The sequence below is a fragment of the Rutilus rutilus genome (assembly GCF_951802725.1).
Source record: "Rutilus rutilus genome assembly, chromosome: 23".
NCBI lineage: Eukaryota > Metazoa > Chordata > Actinopteri > Cypriniformes > Leuciscidae > Rutilus > Rutilus rutilus.
In genome coordinates, this window is record NC_140233.1 from 166,409 (window position 1) to 192,358 (window position 25,950).

Genomic DNA, 25,950 nt, shown 5'->3' on the forward strand with positions numbered 1-25,950 from the left:
AATGTAAATGTAGTCTATCAATATATTTTACTTTTCAGTTCTTTCTGAGTCACATGCAAATTACTTGACAATTCTGTACAGTGACAATACAATTACAATTAATGTTCTTTAAATTAAACATACCTATTCCCTGTTCATATAACTATTCATATTACACACAGAAGGTCCCGCCTCCAACCTGAGCCGTGACTCATAGTGTCCAATTGTACTAGATTTAGGGCCATTCCATTCATCAAATCTAGAATGAAGAATTAAAATCTAGAATTAAAAACCAAATCTAAAACTATTTCATGGTTCTAGTTAATTCTGAAGCAATGAATGATAGTTGCAGTTTAGTTTTAGTTCTTATGTTACTTTTTTAACATTTAATTTTGAATTTGTAGTTTATTTTTTCTTCTTTTCTTGAGTTCATTATTTCAGTTTTAGTTGGGGCTTGAGTTAACTTTAATAACCTTGATACAGATTGAATGTTTCAACAGGTTACAACAGAGATCTAGCAAATCTTGATAACATCTTGTCTTTTTCTCTGTCCAAATGATGCGCTTTTGTTTTTTGTTTTTTCCCCTATCTGTCACATATTTTAGTATTTATCATTAAACACTCCGGTTAATCCGGTTAAAACCGTTTTGGTAGGAACTTTAAACCTTTTAGCGGCTGAAATTATATCAACTTCAAATTTGTAACACATACGGTTAAACATACGGCTTCGATTTAATAGCCATGTCCAAATTATTTTGTAAAATATATATATTGTGTAGAATAATTATTTTTTCATTCAGTACATTTGCTTTACAGTAAACTTATCAAACCTTTTAACACTTTCATATCTGCTTCCACTTCTGCAATAATCTGCTTTCTTCTCTAAAAAGAGGTCTGTATTCCAAAGCATTCATGAACTAAAACCAGTGGAAGAGAAAGAGTGGTGAGAGCGAACGCATTAACCCTGTACTTCCCTTTCTTCAAACAGGGGCAGAACAGCAGCCAATCAGAGCGGAGAATGGTTTCCCATGAGTCACTCAGGCCCCTCCCACTGCCTTTCACACACACACACTCTCTAACCGTCTCCCGCTCTCTCACACACACTCTCTACCTTGAGTATTTCTTCAGACTCCCGCAGAAGAGCAGAAGCGGATCCTCTGCTGATCATGAGAGTCCTGAGCGCTTTACTCCTCATGTGTGTTTTCACCGGGTCTGTGAGAGGAGACTCAAACATCACAGGTAAGAAGATCACGATTCCTGAACCACAGACCGGCACACGCAGCTCTTATTTTAGTCTGACACACTGAACTTTACTCTGTAATTGCATGTTCTCAGAGAGGCTCTTTGAAGGTTTGCCATGGAAAGAGTTGCAGTTACACATTACACATCTGGCTTTCTTTCCAGAGACTCCAGTGAAGACTCCAGTGAAGACGCTGCTGAAGTCCAGCTTCCATCTGTATGCCGAGGGTTCTGTGTTTGAGGAGACCTGCGCCCTGGTCCCGTTCCGCTCCGAAAGCCTCCAGAGATGCGGATACAACTCAAGCCTTCCTCTGGTGCTCATTATACACGGGTGGACGGTACGGCACAACACAGAAACATCATCAGAGAGATCAACGTTTCTCCTACACAACGTTCCCTCTCAAGTCTTACAGTAACATTAATATAATGTTCATTCACAGTTATCTGCTCTTTAATACCCAGCAAGCAATAGCCGTCATTTCACCGTCTAGGTTAACTATAGACCCGATGTAAGGCAAAATAACCTTGAATTTGGTTACATGTCGTTTTTGCCAAAATAACATGCGAGATAATAATATGTTTAATTTATATAGCGCCTTTCCCGAGCTCAAGGACGCTTCACAATAACAGTAAATAACAAGCAGTTTACACATAAACGGACAATGGACATTTGCCCAGTCCAAGTAATGAGCGATTGCAGTTGCAATACAAACATAAAAAACAGAGGCAACAAACATTAATTACAGACAGCATGGTGGGCAGCTGGAGTAAAGATGCAGTAGATTATTGGTACCTAAGTTAACATTGTGACTGTGTCATGTCAAGTTAACATTGTCATGACTGATAATACTGATTAAACAAATGTGTTTTGAGTCTACACTTAAATGCAACGTGGTTGTTATCCTGAGAGCCAATGGAAGAGAGTTCCATAGCTTAGGGGCTATAACAGAGAAAGACCTGCCACCCATAGGCGATAGACGAACTCTCCGCTCACAGAGGAGTTCACAGCCAGAAGAAGAGGAGAGCTCGAGGGGGAATATAAGGAGAAAGTAAGTCAGAGAGATAGGCTGGAGCAAGACCATTGAGTGACTTAAAGGTAAGCAGAAGAATTTTGTAAGTGATACGGGATAACACGGGTATATGAGTGATATGGGCAGTTTGTTTAGTGTAAGTTAGTAGTCTTGCGGCAGAGTTTGAATATATTGCAAACGTTAGATAGAGTGTGCTGGTTGTCCAGAAAAAACATTACAGTAATCGAGGCGAGATGTGATGAACGCGTGTACTAGTGCTTCAGCGTCTTTTGGGCTGACATAGCAATATATATAGTTGGCAATACGGCGCAGATGAAAAAGGACGCTTTACAAAGTTGACTAATGTAAGCGTCAAACGTCAGTGAAGGGTCAAGAATGATACCCAAGTTTTTGACAATGGCAGATGGAATTATTGATGTAGCTTCAAGGTCAAGTCTGGGAATATTATTTACATTTTTTGTTAGAGATGGAGGGCCAGTGATTAATATTTCTGTTTTAGTCAGATTCAGACTGAGAAAATTGGAGTTGAGCCAGGTCTTTAATTCATTAATACATGATGATAGTGATGTGGTCTGGTGAATAGAATCCGGTCGGCAAGCAGTATATATCTGGATATCGTCGGCGTAGCAGTGGTATTGGAAACCGTGGCGGCAAATAATTTGAGGTTCGAGTAGTAAAAGTAAGGAAAGGTTTCCCGAGTCACCAAAGAGTAAGAGGTCGTTGATAACCCTTGCTAATGCAGTTTCAGTACTGTGGTTTTGGCGAAAACCAGACTGAAATAAATCAGTGTATGATATTCCATCATGTAAGCAAATGATGCGTTCATATCTAGTCTATTCTTGGGCTATCGTTAGACGTCTATTACATTTTCACTGACAACCCAAATTTTGCCTTGTTTTAGCCCAGACTCAGGCATGTGTTCGGACGGCTATTAGACGTGTTTTATATGAAAAATTGCTTGCTGGGTAATGTTTACATTTATTCATTTAGCTGACGCTTTTATCCAAAGCGACATACAATTGCTATATATGTCAGAGGTCGCACGCCTCTGGAGCAACTAGGGGTTAAGTGTCTTGCTCAGGGACACATTGGTGTCTCACAGTGGATTCGAACCCGGGTCTCTCACACCAAAGGCATGTGTCTTATCCATTGCGCCACCAGAACACCCATAATGTTCTCAAAACGTTAGCACAAAAAAGTTGTTTTACTTTAAACGTTTAGTTGGACATTCGTCTAACATTTTTTAAATGTTTCTAGTTTCAGAGCGTTCAGAGAACATTCATAAGTAACATTCCCATAATGTGTGAAGAATGGAATGTTTCCTCAACATTCACAACCAAGAAAAAACGTCTAAAACATTTAAGAAACGGGATGTTTTGACCGTTCAGAAAACATTTTCATACTTTAATGGGAACGTTCTTGGAACATATTGTCAGCTGGGAATTCTGTTTAATGCACTATTTTTTCCTCTAAACATGTGTATTGCCTGTGAACGCGGCGTATCGCTGCTGTTCGACTCAGTTCATGTGTCAACAAACATGCAGTTCCTCAAGACGGAGGGAAGGGAATGATTCAAGGGATCTGCATCATTGGAGGAGAAAGATCTACAGTTAGATACTGCTCTAAACTAGATCCCGTAAGGTCACGCAAGCTCCCTTTCGCCCGCTCTGCTCCTCCATATAACGACAAATGGAGCGGAAATGGCGTCTATTATCAAGCCTGGGAGAATATTCTGGGCCACTACAGAGCATTAATTAAAACCGATCATATCATATCTCCGACTATTGTAGACAATCAAGGAGATCCCAGAGATTCCAAACCATAAATAGATTGCTTAAAGTTAATGCTGTTACCATCTTTTCTGTTTCTCAACAACTATTTGTTTCCTTTCCTTTGTGTTTTTATTTCTAAAATCGCTAATGTTCGCAAACACGGCTTCACTCTTCGGTCCATCTTGGTTTGCTGGTGTTTCTTTCTCTCATTTCTCACAGTTTGATTCTGAGACTCACTCAAGGGAGGTTTCAAGCATGAAATATACAGCTTGCTTGATTCTGTTCCCACAAGCTTACTTAAATATTGCTTCGATTTTTTTGAGTATTATAATGATTCATTGCAGACTGGGTTTGTTCCAGAAGGGTTAAAGATTTCTGCTGTAACACTTGTTCCAATCAAAACACAATTCTGGAAGCAAGTTATGCTTATTTGTCCATGGGTAAATATGAAGTGGACTTTATAACAATAATCCTTTTGGACTTTAATTCCAGTACTGGGGTAGATGCGTAAGGATTGTTGTCTCATCTGGAAAGATAGTGAAGAGGAATTGCATGAATTTGTACAGTTTTTGAATCCAAGATTAGATTCCATTACTTTTTCAGTTGAATATAATTTTTCATCTATTCATTTTCTAGATGTGTTAATTGTGTTTCTAGATGGAAAAACATCAAGGTCACTGAGGATTAGAAATACAACATAAATCAGCTATTCGAAGACGCGATGTCACTTCAGACAATTTATTGATCATAATCACAACACTGAACAACTCAAGTGCACAGGCATCGAGAAGGTGATTGATTTTCGCCGTGGTGGAAACATTGATCGAACACTTTTACAGCGAGAGGCGTTTTGGATGTTTCATTTAAAGACTATGTTTTCTTTGGGTTTAAACGAAGACTTTGATTTATCATGTGTCTTTTGGAGACTCACAGAAAAATGAGGAATCTTGGAGTCATTTCTGATGCCAGACTTACATTTGATTCTTTTGTACTGAGCACTGTTAAAGCTTTATCACCTCAGGAATATATATGTTCAATGTTCAATGTTCAATTTATTTATAAAGCACATAATAATACAACAGAAGTTGACCACAGTGCTGTACAAAGGCTAAGACAACAATCATAAAAACATAATAATAACCTATTACACCACTAGCACAGCACTCATGAATGATCAAATGCCAAAGTGAAAAAGTAAGATTTTAGATGTCGTTTAAACTCTGTAAGAGAGGAACATTCTCTGATATCAGGAGGTAAACTATTCCACAGCTTGGGAGCAGCGGCTGCAAAAGAGCGATCTCCTCTCATTTTCCTATACATCCGCGTATAGGAAACCAATGTAGTTCTCTTAATACAGGGGTAATATGCTCATTTTTCCGAGTGCCTGTTAGTAACCTTGCGGCCGCATTTTGGACTAGTTGCAGTCTGTTTAAGCTTTTATGTTGAATACCATAATACAATGCATTACCATAGTCCAATCTTGAGAAAATAAATGCATGAACTATCTTTTCCAGGTCCTTCCGTGTTACAAAGGACTTAATTTTAGCGATTAATCTTAACTGGAAAAAACTCATTTTGACTACTTGATTTATCTGTTTATCAAATTTCAGTGCACTATCGCAGATTATACCTAAGTTTTTTTTTACTTGATGCCTCAGATAAGGGGATAGTGTGCCCAATTTAATTTTAGATGTGTCAGTGGACTCTGAGGGACCAAATAAAATCATTTCAGTTTTTGATTCATTTAGACACAAAAAATGTGCAGACATCCACCTTTTAATCTCCCCAAGACACTCTGCCAGCCTTTCAACAGCAGCAGGGACAGCTGGCTTTAAGGGTAGATACAACTGAGTATCATCTGCGTAGCAGTGAAAAGAGACATCATATTTACTCATGATCTGACCTAAAGGAAGCATATAAAGAGAAAAAAAGACTGGTGCTAAATTAGATCCTTGGGGAATACCGCATGATAAAGGCACTGAGCTCGATGTACATTCTCCCATTTGCACTGAAAAACGTCTATTTTGGAAGTAGGACTTAGTCCAATCTAAGACAACACCTCGAATACCTACATAGTTTTCTAAGCGTGAAATTAAAATATTGTGGTCACTTGTGTTAAATGCTGCTGTAAGATCTAATAGTAGAAGTAAGGTCACGTCCCCAGTGTCTGTGGCCATAAAAACGTCGTTAAATACTTTTAATAATGCAGATTCTGTACTATGTTGTTTTTTGAAGCCCGACTGAAAAACTTCCCCGATAGTATTGTCAGTAAGGAAAGACTCAAGTTGGATAAAGACTGTTTCTCCAGGATCTTAGCTAGATAGGGAAGCTTTGAGATTGGTCTATAATTGCACAGCACACTCTTATCTAAGTTTGTATTTTTCAGCAACGGATGCACTATAGCATGTTTACAATAAGTTGGAACAATTCCAGACAATAGACTCTTATTAATTATTGCTAATACAAATGGACCAATCAGTTCAAAAACTTTCTTAAATAGTAATGTAGGAACAATATCTTGTGGAGAGACTGTCGGCTTTAACTTACAAACAATATCTAAAAGTGTGGATAAGGAAATAGGCTCAAAATCAGACAACACAGCATGAGGTACAGGTATATCCATTGGCTCATATGAACACTGCACAAGGTTGCACCCTATGCTAAATTTCTCTGTTACTGAAAAGCTGATAAACTCCTTCGTTGTCTATCATATAGATTACTGTAGCGCCCTTTTATCCGGAGTTTCTAAATCCACACTCAATAATCTCCATTATGTACAAAACTCTGGCTCCAGAGTTAAAACTAACCCTAACCCTAACCCTGGACTGGGACCAGGACATGCGATCAGATCTCTCCTGGTTTGGAGTCCTTGCACTGGTGAGGTTTCGTATCGATTTTAAATTACGATGCTGACATACAAAGCATTACATCATGGCTCGGCTCCTCATTATTTATCCACACTGTTAATCCCTTACATCCCTAATCACAGACTGTGTTCTTCAGTCTAATTGGTTGACTGCTCCTCAAACCCGCTTTAGATCTATGAGAACAGGGCTTTCTACTCTTTTAAACTCTCTTTCTCTTGAATTTAGAGAAGCTCAGACCTGACATTTTTAAAGCTTTTTTTAAACAGCATTTGCTTGTTGATGTTTACTTTGTTTTTTATTTCTTGTTCATTGTACTGCTTATTTTGTGTCCAGCGCTTTGAGAAGCTGATGATGATTATTGTGCTCTTCTCAGATGAACGGACTCATGGAGCAGTGGATCTTTAATCTGGCGTCTGCGCTGAAGGTCCGGCTCGCGCAGGTCAACGTGCTCATCAGTGATTGGAGGATTCTGGCCCTTCAGCCGTATCCAGTCGCAGCCAAGAACAGCAGACAGGTGGGCCAGGACGTGGCCGCGCTGCTCCAATGGCTGGAGGTAATGACCATCTTTAATGGTTCTGGGAATGAAACCGCATATAAAAACCTAAACATGCTAGTGGTTCAATGGTTTCGCCACAGTTAGATAGTGGTGAACGGGAAACTACAACAAAGATAATTTCCCAATTCCCCATGCGAATGAAACTCTTCTGGAACGCGAACAAATGTGGGCGGGGCTTGATTGTGTCCGTGAGGAATTGATTGGATTATTGGATGGTTGTGGTTTGCTATTGGCTGATCTCATGTGAGTGACAGGTTATAGCCCCGCCCTCATTATCAGAGAAGAGATGCTGCAAGAGGAACTTATTCTGATTCAAGATTATTAACACATTCATTATGTGCACCGATTAAACAATTTTTTTTTTTACAATGAACACTGCAATATTCCATGAAAAAGAAGAACTTCATGGTGAATTAAAATCTAAAAAGCTTTGTGTGTGAAAAGGCTCCATACTGTCTGTGCATCAGTAAGTGTTTGAGTCCTGACGCCACTTCCTCTCTGGACAGGAAGCTGGTCATCTCTCTCTGGATCGAGTCCATCTGATTGGCTACAGTCTGGGAGCGCATGTGGCTGGGTTTGCGGGGAGCCATTTCAGAGGACGCAGGAAAGTGGGACGCATTACTGGTATGAAGAAGGCAAACACACACATCAGACAGGATTATCAGAGTCAGTGGAGTGTAGTACCACCATCTGACCACTGATCATGTTAGCAGGACGATCTACCAGCGTGCATCAGGAGAATTAAGAGAAGTTCTTAACATCATACAGTCTGAAACTTCCCATTTAGAGTAGAAAGAGAGCCGCGTTCTCCAACAACTTCTGATGAAAACTGTTAAATCAGCCACACTGAAACACTGAAATCACATGTGTGTATAAAGATAATAAAGACCAATTAAAGAGCTAAACATCCTAATCTGATGCTCATTGTGTTAGCTTGAGGAAGCCATTGACAAATACTTGTTTAAAGGGGTGGTTGATTACAGGGTTCTCAAGTTTTATCAAAAGCTTGGAGTGAGATCACATGCGGTTAGGGGAGGAGCCCTAATGGAGCCCCGCCCCCGCCCCCGCCCGTCCATCCCCACATTTTTTGGTCCCCATGAGGAAAACGGCTTATAAATCAAAAAAGTTATGTTTTTTTGAAAATGTGAAATTGCAGAAAGTTTTCTGTGATGGGTAGGTTTAGGGGTAGGGTTAGTGTAAGGGAATAGAATATACAGTTTGTACAGTATAAAAATCATTATGTCTATGGAAAGTCCCCATAAAAAATTAAAACACTACATGTGTGTGTGTGTGTGTGTGTGTACACAAGAGTACACACTGCATCTTATGAAATGTGTTTTGTGTTGTAAGTGTTCGTTGCACATTTTGACGCCTTGATAACATTGATATATTTAATGTTCTGGCCTAAAAATGTTAGACGAGCTTTCTTAATTCCAACTTACCTTCTCCATCACGACATGTGTGTTCGCGTGATGTTGTTGGTTACTTAATAACGAACGTACGGCGGCCGAGAATTTTCCGTCAACTTCCGTGTGTTCGCGCCTATGGTTCGCGCATCTATGTTGCCTAGTAACGAACGCAATCTGGCCGAGATACGTGCAGAGAATGTCTGATACTGTACGTGCTGGCGGCAGGAAGCTTCACTTTGTGTGCCTGCGCCTCGTATACAATGTTATATATAAAGCTTGCAGGACAACTTGGTTGGCATTGCCTTTTCAGCGTGAGAAATACACGGTGTGGCGTGTGAGCGTGTGAACTGGTTGAATTGCGTGTGTCTCACGGCCAATGCGTGAGACTTGAGAACCCTGTGATTATGATTTGACTTTTCTAACTTTAGTTAGTGTGTAATGTTGCTGTTTGAGCATAAACAACATCTGCAGAGTTACGACACTCAAAGTTCAGCGTTCAAGTTAAGTGACATCACTAACCCTAAAATTTACATAAACCCCGCCCCCAAGAACGCGATTTATAGATTATCATGACAGTATATGCTAATCAATGACTAGAAGATAACTACACATCAGATACATAAATTCATCAACTAACCGTTCAGAAATGTCCATCTTTGTCTGACTCCGGTTTGAACATAAAAGGCTAAAAGTTTTTGAAATTTTCAGTGCATGTGTGTGTGAGGTAAGAGGACACAAGCTCTTGAAGCTCCGCCCCCTGTGCCGGGAGCAGCAGCTCATTTGCATTGCACCCTCAAAAAGTGACAATATTAACATGCTATATAAAAATATCTGTGGGGTATTTTGAGCTAAAACTTCACACACACACTCTGGGGACATCAGAGACTTATTTTACATCTTGTGAAGAGGGCATTATACCACCGCTTTAAAAGAATACAGACATTTTTTATCGGTCATGACCTCTGGAGATAAAGATGAAACATTTCCATTGTGTCGACCAGCTGTGTTCGTGCACACCTATCAAATGGAGTATACTTTACAAGGCTACGTGTTTGACTGTACGCACTAGCATACGAGTAAAAAACAAAGTGTACTTCAGGCTTACTCCTCCTGGGCTTTCAAACTACAAACACAAGACTTGAGACCTTCAGTCTGCTCTTTATTTTCTAATTAATCCGACTTACCTGGTTTCCTAAAAATTACGGTATCTTAAAACTGCTTAATTATGCTAGCAAACATGCAAAAGTATTCAAGCAATGTGTCAATTAATGCTAGCAACATGCTAGCAATGTGCTAATTCATGGTAGAAACATGTTAGCAAACGTGTTCAATCGTGTGACCTGTTAAATCATGCTAGCAAAATGTTAACATATGCTAACAATTATGCTTATTCATGTTAACACTAAAAAGGTTTTTATATCCTGTGGTATACCGACATTTGTGAGGTTTGGGGAGAGGCAGGGAAAGTGTAGGTCTCATTTCTTGGTTTCATGTTGAAAGGGTGTTTGTTGTGAATATTTAGATCTGGTGACTTCGTTCATACATTCTTTGTTTAACAGGCAGCATTTACAACATGACCCCCTGTAGTGGGAAATCTACTCACCTTCAGATAAAAGTTGATTATTTGCACATTTTTACAATATTTGACTTACATGTTTAAAAAGTTGTTGTTAAGCAATAACTTATTACGTTAATGTTGACATTTTATTAAATTAAATTTTTACATTTTTTATAATCTGTCTGTAAATGTTTGTATCTCAGGGGATACGTCACTCTTTAGACTTTGTGGTCTACAGACTTTGTACTTTGTGGCCTGTTTTTGAAAACCAATTCAGTACTTAATACTCTTAAATCAAAGTTTATATTCAATCATTTAGTCATTTAATCACTTAGTTAGCTACATTTAATTCAGTTTTAGGTTGACGATACATTTTTTCAGACAATTTCTGTCAGCACTATCTATGGCAGAAGGAAGAAAGAGTGTCAGGTATTTTTCCACCTGTGGTTTTGGGTCTCCCTCCTTAGGCTATCTCGCCAATGAAGCTACGGGCCAACTTAATATGTGTATATATGTACAGCAGACAGAAAGCATGAAGTAGATTGTGTACAACAGGTTTTGGTCATGTAGATCATTTAGGGCCAAGAAATGTGCGTATTAAACATGATACAGTAGGCTAATATAAATAGGCATTATACTTATTGTTCAACAGAATTTTACAAAGAAAGTTTTCTTTAAGTTATGAGAGAATGGCTAACATGTTGTAACAAGCATTGCGTAACAAGCATTCTGTTCTCACTGAATTTATACCCCAGAGGAGTGACGTATCCTGGGGATACAAGCGTTAAAATAAAGTCATGTTTAAAAAAAAAAAAAACATAAAATTTTATTATTTGTGTCCTAATAAGTGGGAAAATAGCAATAAATTCATTTTCTAATACTTTTTACGGTCTTGCCCTTTTAGGGTTAAAACATGCTAGCAATGTGTTAAATCATGCTAACAGCATGTTGCTAATATCCAAGCAATGTGCTAAATCATGCTAGAAACTGTTTAGCAATGTTCTAAAGCATGTTAGCAACATGATAAAACATGTTAGTAATGTGTAAATTCACATTACTGGTTAGCAGTGTTCTAAAGCATGCTAGCAATGTACTTATGCTAGAAACATGCTAGCAACGATCTAAAACATGCTATAACATCTTTATCTATCTATCTATCTATCTATCTATCTATATTGCCGACCGTGAAAACTTTCAAACTTCAAGCTTTTCAAAGTTGTTCAAACGTTCTAGTCTGATGAACATTAGTCTAGTGCACACTGATGAACATTAGTCTAGTACACACTGAAGAACACCAGTCTAGTGCACACTGATGAACATTAGTCTAGTGCACACTGATGAACATTAGTCTAGTACACACTGAAGAACACCAGTCTAGTGCACACTGATGAACATTAGTCTAGTGCACACTGATGAACATTAGTCTAGTACACACTGAAGAACACTAGTCTAGTGCACACTGATGAACATTAGTCTAGTGCACACTGATGAACATTAGTCTAGTACACAGTGATGAACACTAGTCTAGTGCACACTGATGAACACTAGTCTAGTGCACACTGATGAACATTAGTCTAGTGCACACTGATGAACATTAGTCTAGTACACACTGAAGAACACTAGTCTAGTGCACACTGATGAACATTAGTCTAGTGCACACTGATGAACATTAGTCTAGTACACAGTGATGAACACTAGTCTAGTGCACACTGATGAACACTAGTCTAGTGCACACTGATGAACATTAGTCTAGTGCACACTGATGAACATTAGTCTAGTACACACTGATGAACACTAGTCTAGTGCACACTGATGAACACTAGTCTAGTGCACACTGATGAACACTAGTCTAGTGCACACTGATGAACACTAGTCTAGTGCACACTGATGAACACTAGTCTAGTACACACTGATGAACACTAGTCTAGTGCACTGCACACTGATGAACACTAGTCTAGTGCACTGCACACTGATGAACATTAGTCTAGTACACACTGAAGAACACCAGTCTAGTACACACTGAAGAACACCAGTCTAGTACACACTGATGAACATTAGTCTAGTACACACTGATGAACACTAGTCTAGTGCACACTGAAGAACACTAGTCTAGTGCACACTGATGAACATTAGTCTAGTGCACACTGAAGAACACTAGTCTAGTGCACACTGAAGAACACCAGTCTAGTACACACTGATGAACACTAGTCTAGTGCACACTGAAGAACACTAGTCTAGTGCACACTGATGAACATTAGTCTAGTGCACACTGAAGAACACCAGTCTAGTACACACTGAAGAACACCAGTCTAGTACACACTGATGAACATTAGTCTAGTACACACTGATGAACACTAGTCTAGTGCACACTGAAGAACACTAGTCTAGTGCACACTGATGAACATTAGTCTAGTACACACTGATGAACATTAGTCTAGTGCACACTGATGAACACTAGTCTAGTGCACACTGATGAACACTAGTCTAGTGCACACTGATGAACACTAGTCTAGTGCACTGCACACTGAAGAACACTAGTCTAGTACACACTGATGAACATTAGTCTAGTACACACTGAAGAACACTAGTCTAGTGCACACTGATGAACATTAGTCTAGTGCACACTGAAGAACACTAGTCTAGTACACACTGATGAACATTAGTCTAGTACACACTGATGAACATTAGTCTAGTACACACTGATGAACATTAGTCTAGTGCACACTGATGAACATTAGTCTAGTACACACTGATGAACATTAGTCTAGTACACACTGATGAACATTAGTCTAGTACACACTGAAGAACACTAGTCTAGTACACACTGATGAACATTAGTCTAGTACACACTGAAGAACACTAGTCTAGTACACACTGATGAACATTAGTCTAGTACACACTGAAGAACACTAGTCTAGTACACACTGATGAACATTAGTCTAGTACACACTGAAGAACACTAGTCTAGTACACACTGATGAACATTAGTCTAGTACACACTGAAGAACACTAGTCTAGTGCACACTGATGAACATTAGTCTAGTGCACACTGATGAACATTAGTCTAGTACACACTGATGAACATTAGTCTAGTACACACTGAAGAACACTAGTCTAGTACACACTGATGAACATTAGTCTAGTACACACTGAAGAACACTAGTCTAGTACACACTGAAGAACACTAGTCTAGTACACACTGATGTGTGTTGTGTGACGCAGGTCTGGATCCGGCCGGGCCGCACTTCGAAGGTTTGCCGGCGTTCGACAGACTGTCTCCGGACGACGCTCAGTTTGTGGACGCCATCCACACCTTCACCAAGTCCAGCATCATGCCGGGAGTGGGAATCAAGCAGAGCGTCGCGCACGTGGACTTCTATCCTAATGGAGGATCCTTTCAGCCCGGATGCAAGATGCTGGACATTTACAGTAATGTCTTTCAGTACGGCCTGCAAGGTACCGAACCCGACACGTGTGGGGGAATATTGCTGTTATAGGTTTGTAAGATGATGAATCGAACATGCAACATAAGGGGCCGTTCGACCTGGACGTGTTCTTGTCCTCAGAGGTCTCGAGATATTGCCAGTTTGGAATTACACAAGGAATTTGTCTTGGTGATGATAAGCTTTAAATGAAAAAAGATTTAAATTACAATTAATAATTAAAATGAAGTCAAGTCAAGTCTCCTTCATTTATACAGCGCTTTAACAATATAGAGTTTCACAGCAGCTTTACAGTGATAATAGGAGCTTACAGTAACAGAGATCGTTTAGGCTTTACAGCAGCTCTAGAATAAAGTTATTGTCCAGATAAAGTTTTTATTGATTCACTTCCTAATATATATGACAATATATACACACAAACTCAAACACTTCAATGGCCAAATGCTTCCATCTAGTCATTTTTACATAAACCCAATAATTCAAAATAGGACAGACTCATTCAGTGTGAGGCATCATGTAGCATACTAAATAAAGCAGTGTTTCACTTACTATTTTAAAAGTGCATATTCTACACTAGACTAGACTGTCATTAAAATGACTCATGGTGTTCTTGTAGGTGTTCCTAAGACCATTAAATGTGCCCACGAGCGCGCAGTGAAACTCTTCACCGACTCCCTGATCAACACCAGCCAGCCCATAATAGGCTACCGTTGCCGTGACGACAGCACCTTCAACAAAGGCCAGTGTCTGGACTGCAAACAGATGCGCTGCAACACGCTAGGCTACGATGTGCGGCAAGAGCGCGCGGGGAGGAACGCTAAAGGCCTGTACCTCAAAACCGGCCCAGAAGCTCCCTATAAAGGTCAGTTAATGCGCTGGTAATTGTGGCCCAGGTTTGAGTCTAGACAAGCGTCTGGATAAAACAGCAGGGGAGGCTAAAGGAGAAGGTGTTTAAATATAGCGAACACACACTCTCTTCACTCTCCCGCAGTGTTTCACTACCAGATCCGAGTCCAGCTGACGAACCTGATGGAGCCAGTCGAGACCTCGCTGCTCCTCTCGCTCAACGGGACCCGGGGACTGAGCCGAGACCTTCCCATCACCCTGTGAGTCCACAACACCACTGAACATTCACATGCTCCCTGTACAGCCTGACCTGGGAATAATAGGATGGGGAAACAATGGAGCAGTTTATTGAAGCTTTAGACTTCATTTAAAAGAAAATCCCCCAAAATAAGCATGCAAATGTGTTTTATGTTTTGCATCATATTTGATACATCAGGCTTTTATGGAGGAAAAAAACAGCTCCCTGTACATCATGCAAATAAATATCAAGATCTGCCAATAATATGTCTTAGTTAGATCACATTTAAAAGCTTTAGTTTTATGATCAAATCTCTGTAGTTTTAATACATAATGCAATATGATCATGATGATTGAGAGATGAGCTTCCTTAAAAGCCTGATGATAATTTTTAATACTCATGATTTTTATAATAAATGATATCTGGATAATCAAGTAAACATGCTTCAGTTCAGCTGAAATATTACGAATAATATCAAAGTTATTCTTGCGTTTACTTGATAAAATCAGGTCAGATTTGACAGCAGAAAGACACGAGAAGCTTGAGCTGAAGGAGGATGTTTGTACAATTAAACTCAAGGCTTTTACTTGATAAAACAGTCTGAACTACCAATCAGAGACAGAAGGAATCCTGTTTGCACTCCTGAAGACAATCAGACGGCGAGTTAAAGAACTGCAGTGACCTAATGTTGTTTCACCCTGAAGAACTTTAATATATAAGCAATGTTGGTCAATAATCAATCAATCAGCTGCTGCTGCGGGTTGTTAACAACACGTCATCATCAGTGGATCAGTGTCGTGTGTGTGTGTGTGTCTGAGATCATGAGCTCTGGTGTGGTGCAGGTATCAGGACAGCAGCAGTCCGAAGGCCTTCACCTCTTTGGCTGCGGTGGCCGCTGATCTGGGTCACCTGACCTCCATCAGACTGGTCTGGAAGGGAGAGCTGGTCTTGTCAAACTGGCTGAGGAACATCAGGAACATCATGAGCTGGAACGGACCCGATCAGGACCTGGAGCTCAGTGTGTGGAGAATCCGGATTAAATCAGGAGAGAGTCAGGAAAAGTGAGTTTCATTGAATTTCAGAGCAGAATGAGACCTTATTGTTAAGTGTTACCAAAAAATAAATATCTTTTCAATTTGATAATTTTTTCTGAAAACAAGACTTAATACCTGATGTCATGTGAATATCTTAATATTTGAATATACAATGTCATTTTGCTTCTCCAGTAAATGTGTCTTGGTTTAAGAATGTTTAAATTCGTCTAAAAGAGTCGGAAATTCTGAGTTGGAAATTCCTAGTCAGAAATTCCAATTCTAATTTCTGACTAGGAATTTCCGACTAGGAATTTCCGACTAGGAATCTCCAACTCAGAATTTCTGACTAAGAATTCCCAACTCAGAATTTCTGACTAGAAGACTCCGACTAGGAATTTTCTGACTGTGAAACTCCGACTAGGAATTTTCTGACTGTGAAACTCCGACTAGGAATTTCCAACTAGGATACTTCAACTTTGCAATTTTCGACTAAGAGTTTGGAATTTCTGACTAAGAATTTCCAATTTTCTACCTTGGAGACTTGGAATTTCCGACTTGGAATTTCTGACTAAGAATTTCCAATTTTCAACTAGGAGACTCTGACTAGGAATTTCCAACTCAGAATTTTTGACTAGGCCTAACCCTAACCCTAACCCTGTTCACGTCATCGCGAGACTTTGTGCTAGTATCGCAAGATTTAATGCAGAGCTTGCGCCATTTTCCTTTAAATATGGCTGTGCGCTGTTGGTTGGTGTGTGTGGGACATACCTGTCAACACTCCCGTTTTTCCCGGGAGTCTCCCGTATTTCACACCCATCTCCCATCCCGTTTTGTTATTTCTACCGTGAAACTCCCGTAATTTGTATGGCCCAAACCTCGTTATATGAATAATCACATCAATATATTATTCCAAGGTTGTCCAGTTGCCAGATCTTGTATGAAACGCATCCTACTCACTTACTCACTCAATCAACACATTATACAAATTTCAACCCATTTGAGCTCAACCTGGCAACCTACAACCCAGTCGATATCTGCACAGATAGTAGACGCGGGAAGTTGAATAAGCGTCACTGGGAGAAATGGGAAGAGAAGACTCAGTGGTAAATATTTAACACAATTAACGCAGTATCCGTTTTTTTCTGTCATCCTTTGGCTGGTGTTACATTATATGATGCGCTCTTATTCATGCAAATGCTTTTAAACCATTCAAGCCCAGACAAATTGAGCACCAGAATCGAGTTCTCTTTCGGCTTGAAGTTGAACAAACTCTAACACACGCAATTAAGCCAAAATGTTCGTTTTGTAGAGTATCCTCATAAGAGCAGACTGAGCAGTCTTAAATTAGTGAAATAAAGTCTTAAATGAACGCAAATAGTTGTGAGTGAATGAGGCATGTGTGAGATGTGTTGTGCAGCGGCTGGTCTTAAAGTGACAGCAGCCAATAAAGCTTTCTGTCAGTAAAGTTAAACAAAGAACAAAGGTAACAGAGAAAAACACTCGCTGCTCTTGACTAAAGAACTTTTGTAACTTTAATAAGGATTCATCTATATATAATTTAAATGTATGCAGTCCAAACTCTTTGATAACTTTATTCAATTTCTGTATATTTCCTAGCTTTTAGACAAATATTTAAAATATACTGTCTTTATGTTGTTTCTACATTAATTTGGAGATTACCTGTGAAATTATTACATTATAAAATATATTAAAAACGTTAGGTTTTTTAATGGCGAGTCATTGTGATTACAGAATTTTTATTGATTTATCTAGTTATTTTTTGTAATCGATAAAAATGAATAAAAAAGAAACATGAATAAGTCTTATTCATGTTTATTTTTATTGATTATTATGTATTTATTTATGTTAATATCTGCGCAATTAATGTGTATTTAGCCTGCCTCTGCAATCCAGCACTACCTTATACATGCTACAAACAACTTGGAAATTCCAACAAGGAATTTCTTACTAGGAATTTCCGACTAAGAATTTCCAACTCAGAATTTCTGACTAGAAGATTTCCCACTTGGAATTTCATTGCGAATTTCCGACTTAAAATTTCCGACTTGAAAGTCCCGACTATGAATTTAAAACTTGGAATTTCTGACTAAGAATTTCCAACTCAGAATTTTTGACTAGGAGACTGTGACTCGGAATTTTCCACTCGGAATTTCCTACTAGGAATTTTCGACTAAGAGACTCTGACTAGGTATTTCCTTCTCAACATTTTTTACTAGGAGAAAGACTTGGAAATTCCAACAAGGAATTTCCAAATAGGAATTTCCGACTTGGAATTTCCTACTAGGAATTTCCGACTTGGAATTTCCTACTAGGAATTTCCAACTAGGAATTTCCGACTTGGAATATCCGACTAGGAATTTTTGACTAGGAATTTCCGACTTGGAATTTCTGACTAAGAATTTCCAACTCAGAATTTTTGACTAGGAGACTGTGACTAGGTATTTCCTTCTCAAAATTTTTTACTAGGAGAAAGACTTGGAAATTCCAACAAGGAATTTCCAAATAGGAATTTCCGACTTGGAATTTCCTACTAGGAATTTTCTACTAGGAATTTCCGACTTGGAATTTCCTACTAGGAATTTCCAACTAGGAATTTCCGACTTGGAATATCCGACTAGGAATTTTTGACTAGGAATTTCCGACTTGGAATTTCTGACTAAGAATTCCGACTTGGAGACTGTGACTAGGAATTCTTAGTCAGAAATTGCAAGTTGGAAATTCCTAGTTGGAAATTCGTAGTCGGAAATTCTTAATCAGAAATTCCAAGTCGGAGTTTCCTAGTCAGAAATTCTTCATCAGAAATTCCAAGTCGGAGTTTCCTAGTCAGAAATTCTTCATCAGAAATTCCAAGTCGGAGTTTCCAAGTCGGAAATTCCTAGTCAGAAATTCCTAGTCAGAGTTAATTTATAAAAATATAGCTTTTCTTGCATCACACTTGGTTCTGCTGTAGTTCTTTTTAACCTTTAAAATTTCAAAGACTATAAAAAAAATCAATAAAAAGGGGGCAAATTAAGTAATAGCATGGTAAAAACATGATAACATTTAAAACTTTTTAGACATTCACTCATTAATGAGAAGTTACGGACCAGATACAATGTTTTCTTTTAATTCAAAAATATTAAGTTATGACTGGACCCAGTGGAACAAAAGCTCATAAAACAAACGGACCAGGAAATGAAACGGGTGTATAAAGTGTTTAATGCATTACATGGGTAAAATGACAGACTGTGTAATTTGATTGATATACATGTGTGCTTTTACTGCAGTAATGCTAGTGTTTGGGTGATGGCACATCTGTAATGGATATTAAAGCATTTGAGATCTTTTTTGAAAATCTGATTATTTATTTGCTGAGTAACATGTCCTCTAGTGATGAACTTGAGCAACAGCGGGAAACCTTCCCACATTGATCAGCTGGTTGAGTGGAGTGTGTGGTGTCTGATCTATCAGTGGAGTGTGTAGTGTCTGATCTAATGAAAGGACTGAGTGGAGTGTGTGGTGTCTGATCTATCAGTGTAAGGACTGAGTGGAGTGTGTGGTGTCTGATCTATCAGTGTAAGGACTGAGTGGAGTGTGTGGTGTCTGATCTATCAGTGAAAGGACTGAGTGGAGTGTGTGGTGTCTGATCTATCAGTGAAAGGACTGAGTGGAGTGTGTGGTGTCTGATCTATCAGTGTAAGGACTGAGTGGAGTGTGTGGTGTCTGATCTATCAGTGTAAGGACTGAGTGGAGTGTGTGGTGTCTGATCTATCAGTGAAAGGACTGAGTGGAGTGTGTGGTGTCTGATCTATCAGTGAAAGGACTGAGTGGAGTGTGTGGTGTCTGATCTATCAGTGAAAGGACTGAGTGGAGTGTGTGGTGTCTGATCTATCAGTGTAAGGACTGAGTGGAGTGTGTGGTGTCTGATCTATCAGTGAAAGGACTGAGTGGAGTGTGTGTTGTCTGATCTATCAGTGAAAGGACTGAGTGGAGTGTGTGGTGTCTGATCTATCAGTGAAAGGACTGAGTGGAGTGTGTGTTGTCTGATCTATCAGTGAAAGGACTGAGTGGAGTGTGTGGTGTCTGATCTATCAGTGTAAGGACTGAGTGGAGTGTGTGGTGTCTGATCTATCAGTGAAAGGACTGAGTGGAGTGTGTGGTGTCTGATCTATCAGTGTAAGGACTGAGTGGAGTGTGTGGTGTCTGATATATCAGTGTAAGGACTGAGTGGAGTGTGTGGTGTCTGATCTATCAGTGAAAGGACTGAGTGGAGTGTATGGTGTCTGATCTATCAGTGGAGTGTGTGGTGTCTGATCTATCAGTGGAGTGTGTGGTGTCTGATCTATCAGTGAAAGGACTGAGTGGAGTGTATGGTGTCTGATCTATCAGTGGAGTGTGTGGTGTCTGATCTATCAGTGGAGTGTGTGGTGTCTGATCTATCAGTGTAAGGACTGAGTGAAGTGTGTGGTGTCTGATCTATCAGTGAAAGGACTGAGTGAAGTGTGTGGTGTCTGATCTAATGAAAGGACTGAGTGGAGTGTGTGGTGTCTGATATATCAGTGTAAGGACTGAGTGGAGTGTGTGGTGTCTGATCTATCAGTGAAAGGACTGAGTGGAGTGTGTGGTGTCTGATCTATCAGTGTAAGAACTGAGTGGAGTGTGTGGTGTCTGATCTAATGAAAGGACTGAGTGGAGTGTGTGGTGTCTGATCTATCAGTGTAAGGACTGAGTGGAGTGTGTGGTGTCTGATCTATCAGTGTAAGAACTGAGTGGAGTGTGTGGTGTCTGATCTATCAGTGTAAGGACTGAGTGGAGTGTGTGGTGTCTGATCTATCAGTGTAAGGACTGAGTGGAGTGTGTGGTGTCTGATCTATCAGTGTAAGAACTGAGTGGAGTGTGTGGTGTCTGATCTAATGAAAGGACTGAGTGGAGTGTGTGGTGTCTGATCTATCAGTGTAAGGACTGAGTGGAGTGTGTGGTGTCTGATCTATCAGTGTAAGAACTGAGTGGAGTGTGTGGTGTCTGATCTAATGAAAGGACTGAGTGGAGTGTGTGGTGTCTGATCTAATGAAAGGACTGAGTGAAGTGTGTGGTGTCTGATCTAATGAAAGGACTGAGTGGAGTGTGTGGTGTCTGATCTAATGAAAGGACTGAGTGGAGTGTGTGGTGTCTGATCTATCAGTGTAAGGACTGAGTGGAGTGTGTGGTGTCTGATCTATCAGTGTAAGAACTGAGTGGAGTGTGTGGTGTCTGATCTAATGAAAGGACTGAGTGGAGTGTGTGGTGTCTGATCTAATGAAAGGACTGAGTGAAGTGTGTGGTGTCTGATCTAATGAAAGGACTGAGTGAAGTGTGTGGTGTCTGATCTAATGAAAGGACTGAGTGGAGTGTGTGGTGTCTGATCTAATGAAAGGACTGAGTGAAGTGTGTGGTGTCTGATCTAATGAAAGGACTGAGTGGAGTGTGTGGTGTCTGATCTATCAGTGAAAGGACTGAGTGGAGTGTGTGGTGTCTGATCTATCAGTGTCTGATCTCTGTGCAGGATGTGGTTCTGTGGTGTTTCCGCTGAAGTCACGCTTCTGAAGGCCTCAGAGGAGCAGGAGTTCAAACGCTGCAGATTCTCGTTGATGGCAAACGCTCAGAGGACGGAGACACAGACATGAAGACTCACAGCCATTCAACCCAGTCTTTTTATTAATGCATTTCAAGTACTCCAAAAAAATTACATCTCTTTGCACAATACGTTTTGAAATGTTACGTAAAAATGTTCAAAGTGAACAAAAATTTAGGTACTGTATAAAACACAGTGAACATTAACAGACAGCAGTATTAATCTTTTTTGTTCATTCGTTCCTCAATTTTAGTGTTCGGCCTATTTTCACCTACAACATTTGGACTCAATTAAGACTTTTTTTTTTTTCAGTGCACTTTTCCTCTATGAAATTTCACCAAGACTACGTAAAAATTAAAAAGTCAAATACAGGCAAATATTCAGATGTCCTCCAGTCCAGGCCGCCGCAAAACCACCGAAGCGCCGCTTTGTTTCTTCATGGCAGACGGCAGTATGGAAAAGAAGAACCGGATGTGGCTCGGCGGCCGGCCTGGACTCGACAAACTCTTGTCTAGAGGTGAACAAAAGAAAAGTATCAAAATGTACCTTCGAATATAACAGAAATTCTCCAGTTACTGTACATAGTTTACACCTGCTGAGATGGACGTGACACAAAGTCCTGCTCTCTGTTAGAGAGGATGAAGGGAAGCGTCCTCAAACCCACGCGGGATGTTCCCTCGGCGAGCGGCCCTTCACACACCTGAGACTGCCGCCCATCCGCAGGAGGATGAGGATGAGTCTCAGCGGACGCCACTGAAGGACTGTAAACTAAACCTTTGTGTTAATAGTACCGTGAGAATCCTCTACAGGGAAACTGCAGCTAAAACCTTAAAACACATTTGCAGGGAATAATCGTAACCGGGGTTCAAATCAACATTTCGTACAATTCCACGTGAGCAGATCTTCACAGCAAACGCTGGATTTGAACATCCCAAAAACACTTTCAGTTACTTCAGTCATCTGGAATGAGTGGAAGCTTGTTTCTGCCAAGGAATAAAATAATAAAAGTTAATTGCTACTTTTTCCTCGTAAGAAGGACTTTATAACTAGAAAAGAGTCCGAATTGTCAGAAAAATATTATGAACTGTGTCAGAATTGCGAGATAAATTCTGAATCGCAATTGCAGGAAAAAGGTCATAATTGCAATACAAATGTATGAATTGCGAGAAAAAAAGTTTAAATTGCGAGATAAAAAAAGTCATAATTGCAAGAGATAAAAATGTGCAATTGAGAGAAAAGTCAGAATTTTGAAGAAATTTTTTTTGTTAAAAAGTCGTAAAAATTCTGAATCGTGAGAGTCTGAATTACGAGAAAATTGCAATTGCAGGAAAATAGTCATATTTGCAGAGAAAATGTATGAATTGTCAGATAAAAGTCAGAATTGTGAGAAAAAAATTCAGAATTGCGAGAAAAGTTCAGAATCGCAATTGCAGGAAAAAGATCATAATTGCAATATAAATTGCAAAGTCTGAATTGCGAGAGAAAGTTGCAATTGCTTTTTTAATCTTTTATTCCGTGGCGGACAGAGGCTTCCATAGAAACGATCATGATCTTCATCTTCATGGTTGTACCGCTAACACACACACACAAACACACACATTAAAATCAAGTTCTTCATGCACATTCCTCGTTGGGGTGTGTACCGGAAGTGCAGTGGACGTGAGGACGTGATTCTAGATGAGCTATATACAAACACACACACAGAATGAAGCACGTAAACGGTGGAATGACGTCGGGCGGCTGCGCGTGATCTGTCCTCCTCGCGCTGAACCACCGCCTTAGTTTGAGCGTTTTTGAGTCCTGAGTGTTGTCAACAAAACTGCAACTGTAAATCTCTTATCGACAGTAGAAGAAATAATCTTCGTATAATACAGCTAATATCGTTTCTCTATACAGCCGTGAGTCTGGAAAAGGGAAGGCGTAATATTTCTGGTCTTACAAAATAAAAGTCCTTTTCCGAGCAGGTGGCGATGATTCGGGCCGAAGCTCCACACGCTTCCTTAAAAAGATGTTTTTCGTATCAAACCACTTTTTGAGTCTTTAGGGTTTTCAAAGGAAAGAAGTGACTACAGGAGACGCTCTATCTACAAATACCCCGGTGAACCTTGGCACGCGAGGGCAAAAACAAAACAAAACTGATCATTACAAAACAAACTCAGGAGTGCAGCTTCTCCGTGAGGGAATGAAGGACAGAGTTGTGGTTGGTTTTTACTCCAAAGAGAAACTCCAGTCTGCGGAAGCATTACGGACACCGGACATGTTCCCGTCAAGCGTTCCAGTTTAGTGCGTGATCCCGGATGAAGCCTGGCGTTACTGTGATGATGACGAGCGGCGGCCCGGTGTGGTTCTTTGGAGTAAAGCCTGGCTCCACGGTCGGACTCCTTCAGTCGGGCCGTGGACCGGCGGCTCTCAGCGCCTCATCTGGCCCATCTGGTAGTTCTCGCGGGGCTGCCGGTGGTGGCGCTGAGGCTGAGGCTGGCGCTGGGCTGGACGGGGAGCCGGCCGCTGGTTCTGGTGCCCGTGAGCGTGCTGGTTCTGGTGTTGGTTCTGGTTCAGGTGCTGATGGTGCTGCTGCTGCTGCTGCTGAGCCGCCTGTTGAGCTCGTCGTCTCTTCAGCGTTCCTTCACCAGACAGAGAGAAACACGGACGTTACACTCAATTCTGCAACTGTACTTACAATACAGGGAAAAATATTGATATTCCACAGGGAAAAACTGCCACAACATAAGGAGCACAACATCTGAAAAAGTAACTTTTGACCATCAAGTTCATGTATTTTCTTATTAACAGAAACTCTTATGAGATTCATAGCTCTGATTGGGATTATAATAACAATCATTAATCACATTATATTCAAATAATAAACATTAAAATATTATTATTATTATTATTATGGTAACACTTAGGTTTCATTAGTTAACATTAGTTGAACTCACACTGGACAATACTTTACAGCATTTATTAATCTTAGTTCATGTCAATCTCAACATTTATTTACACATTATTAAGCGAAGAAGTATCTGTTGATATTATTTAATGCACTGTGAGTGAACATGAACATTTTTATTAACTAAAATTAACAAAGGTTAATAAATGCTCTAAAAATAGTTTTTTTTTTCTAATGTTAAGATTTGAGACCTTATTGTAAAGTGTTACCGTTATTATTATTATTGTCATTATATTTAATATAAATTAAAACATGAATACTTTTAGAATAAAAATATTAATTATTATTTCTTCTAAGACAAACATATATTACTGCTGTAATACAACAGGACAATAAAATAATGCATATTTCTCAGGTATTAATTTACTTTGCAATGGTAAAACGTAATATTTATAACTTTCACTTTGTAAGCGATAAATCCTTGAGCATTGATGTTAGTGGAAAACGGCAGTCTAAGTTCCTGTGGCAACAGGTTTACAAACCCGTCTCGTTTAATCCGTCAACAAAAATACTGGAAAGATGCAAATGTGAAAATACGCCAGTTGGTTCCCAAATCTCCGTTAAACTCACGGCACATGCAGAGACTGTTCCTTAAAGTTAGGTTGAGATGCACACGGTGCGGCGTGTGGAGAGAGCGAGTGCACATCCTCATATCCAAACGTGATATACACTATATTGCCAATAGTTGTGGGACGTCTGCCTTTACATGCACATTAATGACATCCCATGGACCGTGGAATATTGAGTAGTGAGGAAGTTTCATGACTGGACTTATTGCACAGGAGGAACTGATCCCGGTCCCACGCTTGAGTTCACTGAGCTCCTGAGAGCGACTCAGTCTTTCACAGAGGTGTGTAGAAGCGTCTGCATGTCCAGTACTTGATTCATACACCTGTGGCCATGGACGTGACTGAACTCCTGAACTCAATGATTTGGAGGGGTGTCCCAATACTTTTGGCAATACAGGATATGTGCGTATGGACACGTGACGTCTGTGTGTATGGACACGTGATGTGTGTGTGTATGGACACGTGATGTGTGTGTGTGTATGGACGTGCACTGAGAGCCTGTCACCTGGCAGGGGTTTGGGCGGAGGCAGTTTGGGGTTGCTGCTGGGAGTGTGGACACTGCAGATCTTGATGAATCCTGCCATCAGCATAATCAGAGCGATTCCCATCAGTAACACCGCCCACCAGTGAGCCTGCGCACACAACACACTCGTCAACACACACACACAGTAATGCACTCGTTCAGCACACAGAAACACACACACACACACTCAGAAACACTTGCCACTATCCACTCTGCGATGTTCTCGTACAGCTCGGGGTTGAAGATGAAACGCACACACACACACTCAGAAACACTTGCCACTATCCACTCTGCGATGTTCTCGTACAGCTCGGGGTTGAAGATGAAA

The 25,950-nt window shown here is 40.1% G+C and overlaps 2 protein-coding genes across 4 annotated transcripts in view; one reads left to right on the top strand and one right to left on the bottom strand.

The window, feature by feature from the left end:
• Positions 1–1,039: 1,039 nt before the first annotated feature.
• lipcb (lipase, hepatic b) lies at positions 1,040–22,568 on the top strand. Its single transcript, XM_084397401.1, has 9 exons — positions 1,040–1,218; positions 1,384–1,556; positions 7,262–7,441; positions 7,951–8,068; positions 13,634–13,867; positions 14,471–14,716; positions 14,846–14,960; positions 15,781–15,999; positions 21,515–22,568. The coding sequence occupies exons 1-9, from the start codon at positions 1,146–1,148 to the stop codon at positions 21,633–21,635; spliced, it is 1,479 nt and encodes a 492-aa protein (XP_084253527.1). The 5' UTR covers positions 1,040–1,145; the 3' UTR covers positions 21,636–22,568.
• The window catches only part of adam10b (ADAM metallopeptidase domain 10b), a 41,768-nt gene continuing 37,462 nt past the window's right edge, over positions 21,645–25,950 (bottom strand). For all 3 annotated transcript variants that reach the window (XM_084397398.1, XM_084397399.1, XM_084397400.1), the window contains 2 exons: positions 25,605–25,731; positions 21,645–24,204 (listed from right to left, as the gene is read on the bottom strand). In XM_084397398.1, the coding sequence (XP_084253524.1) occupies positions 23,993–24,204; positions 25,605–25,731 (339 nt within the window). In that variant the 3' untranslated portion in view covers positions 21,645–23,992. The remainder of the gene's footprint in view (positions 24,205–25,604; positions 25,732–25,950) is intronic.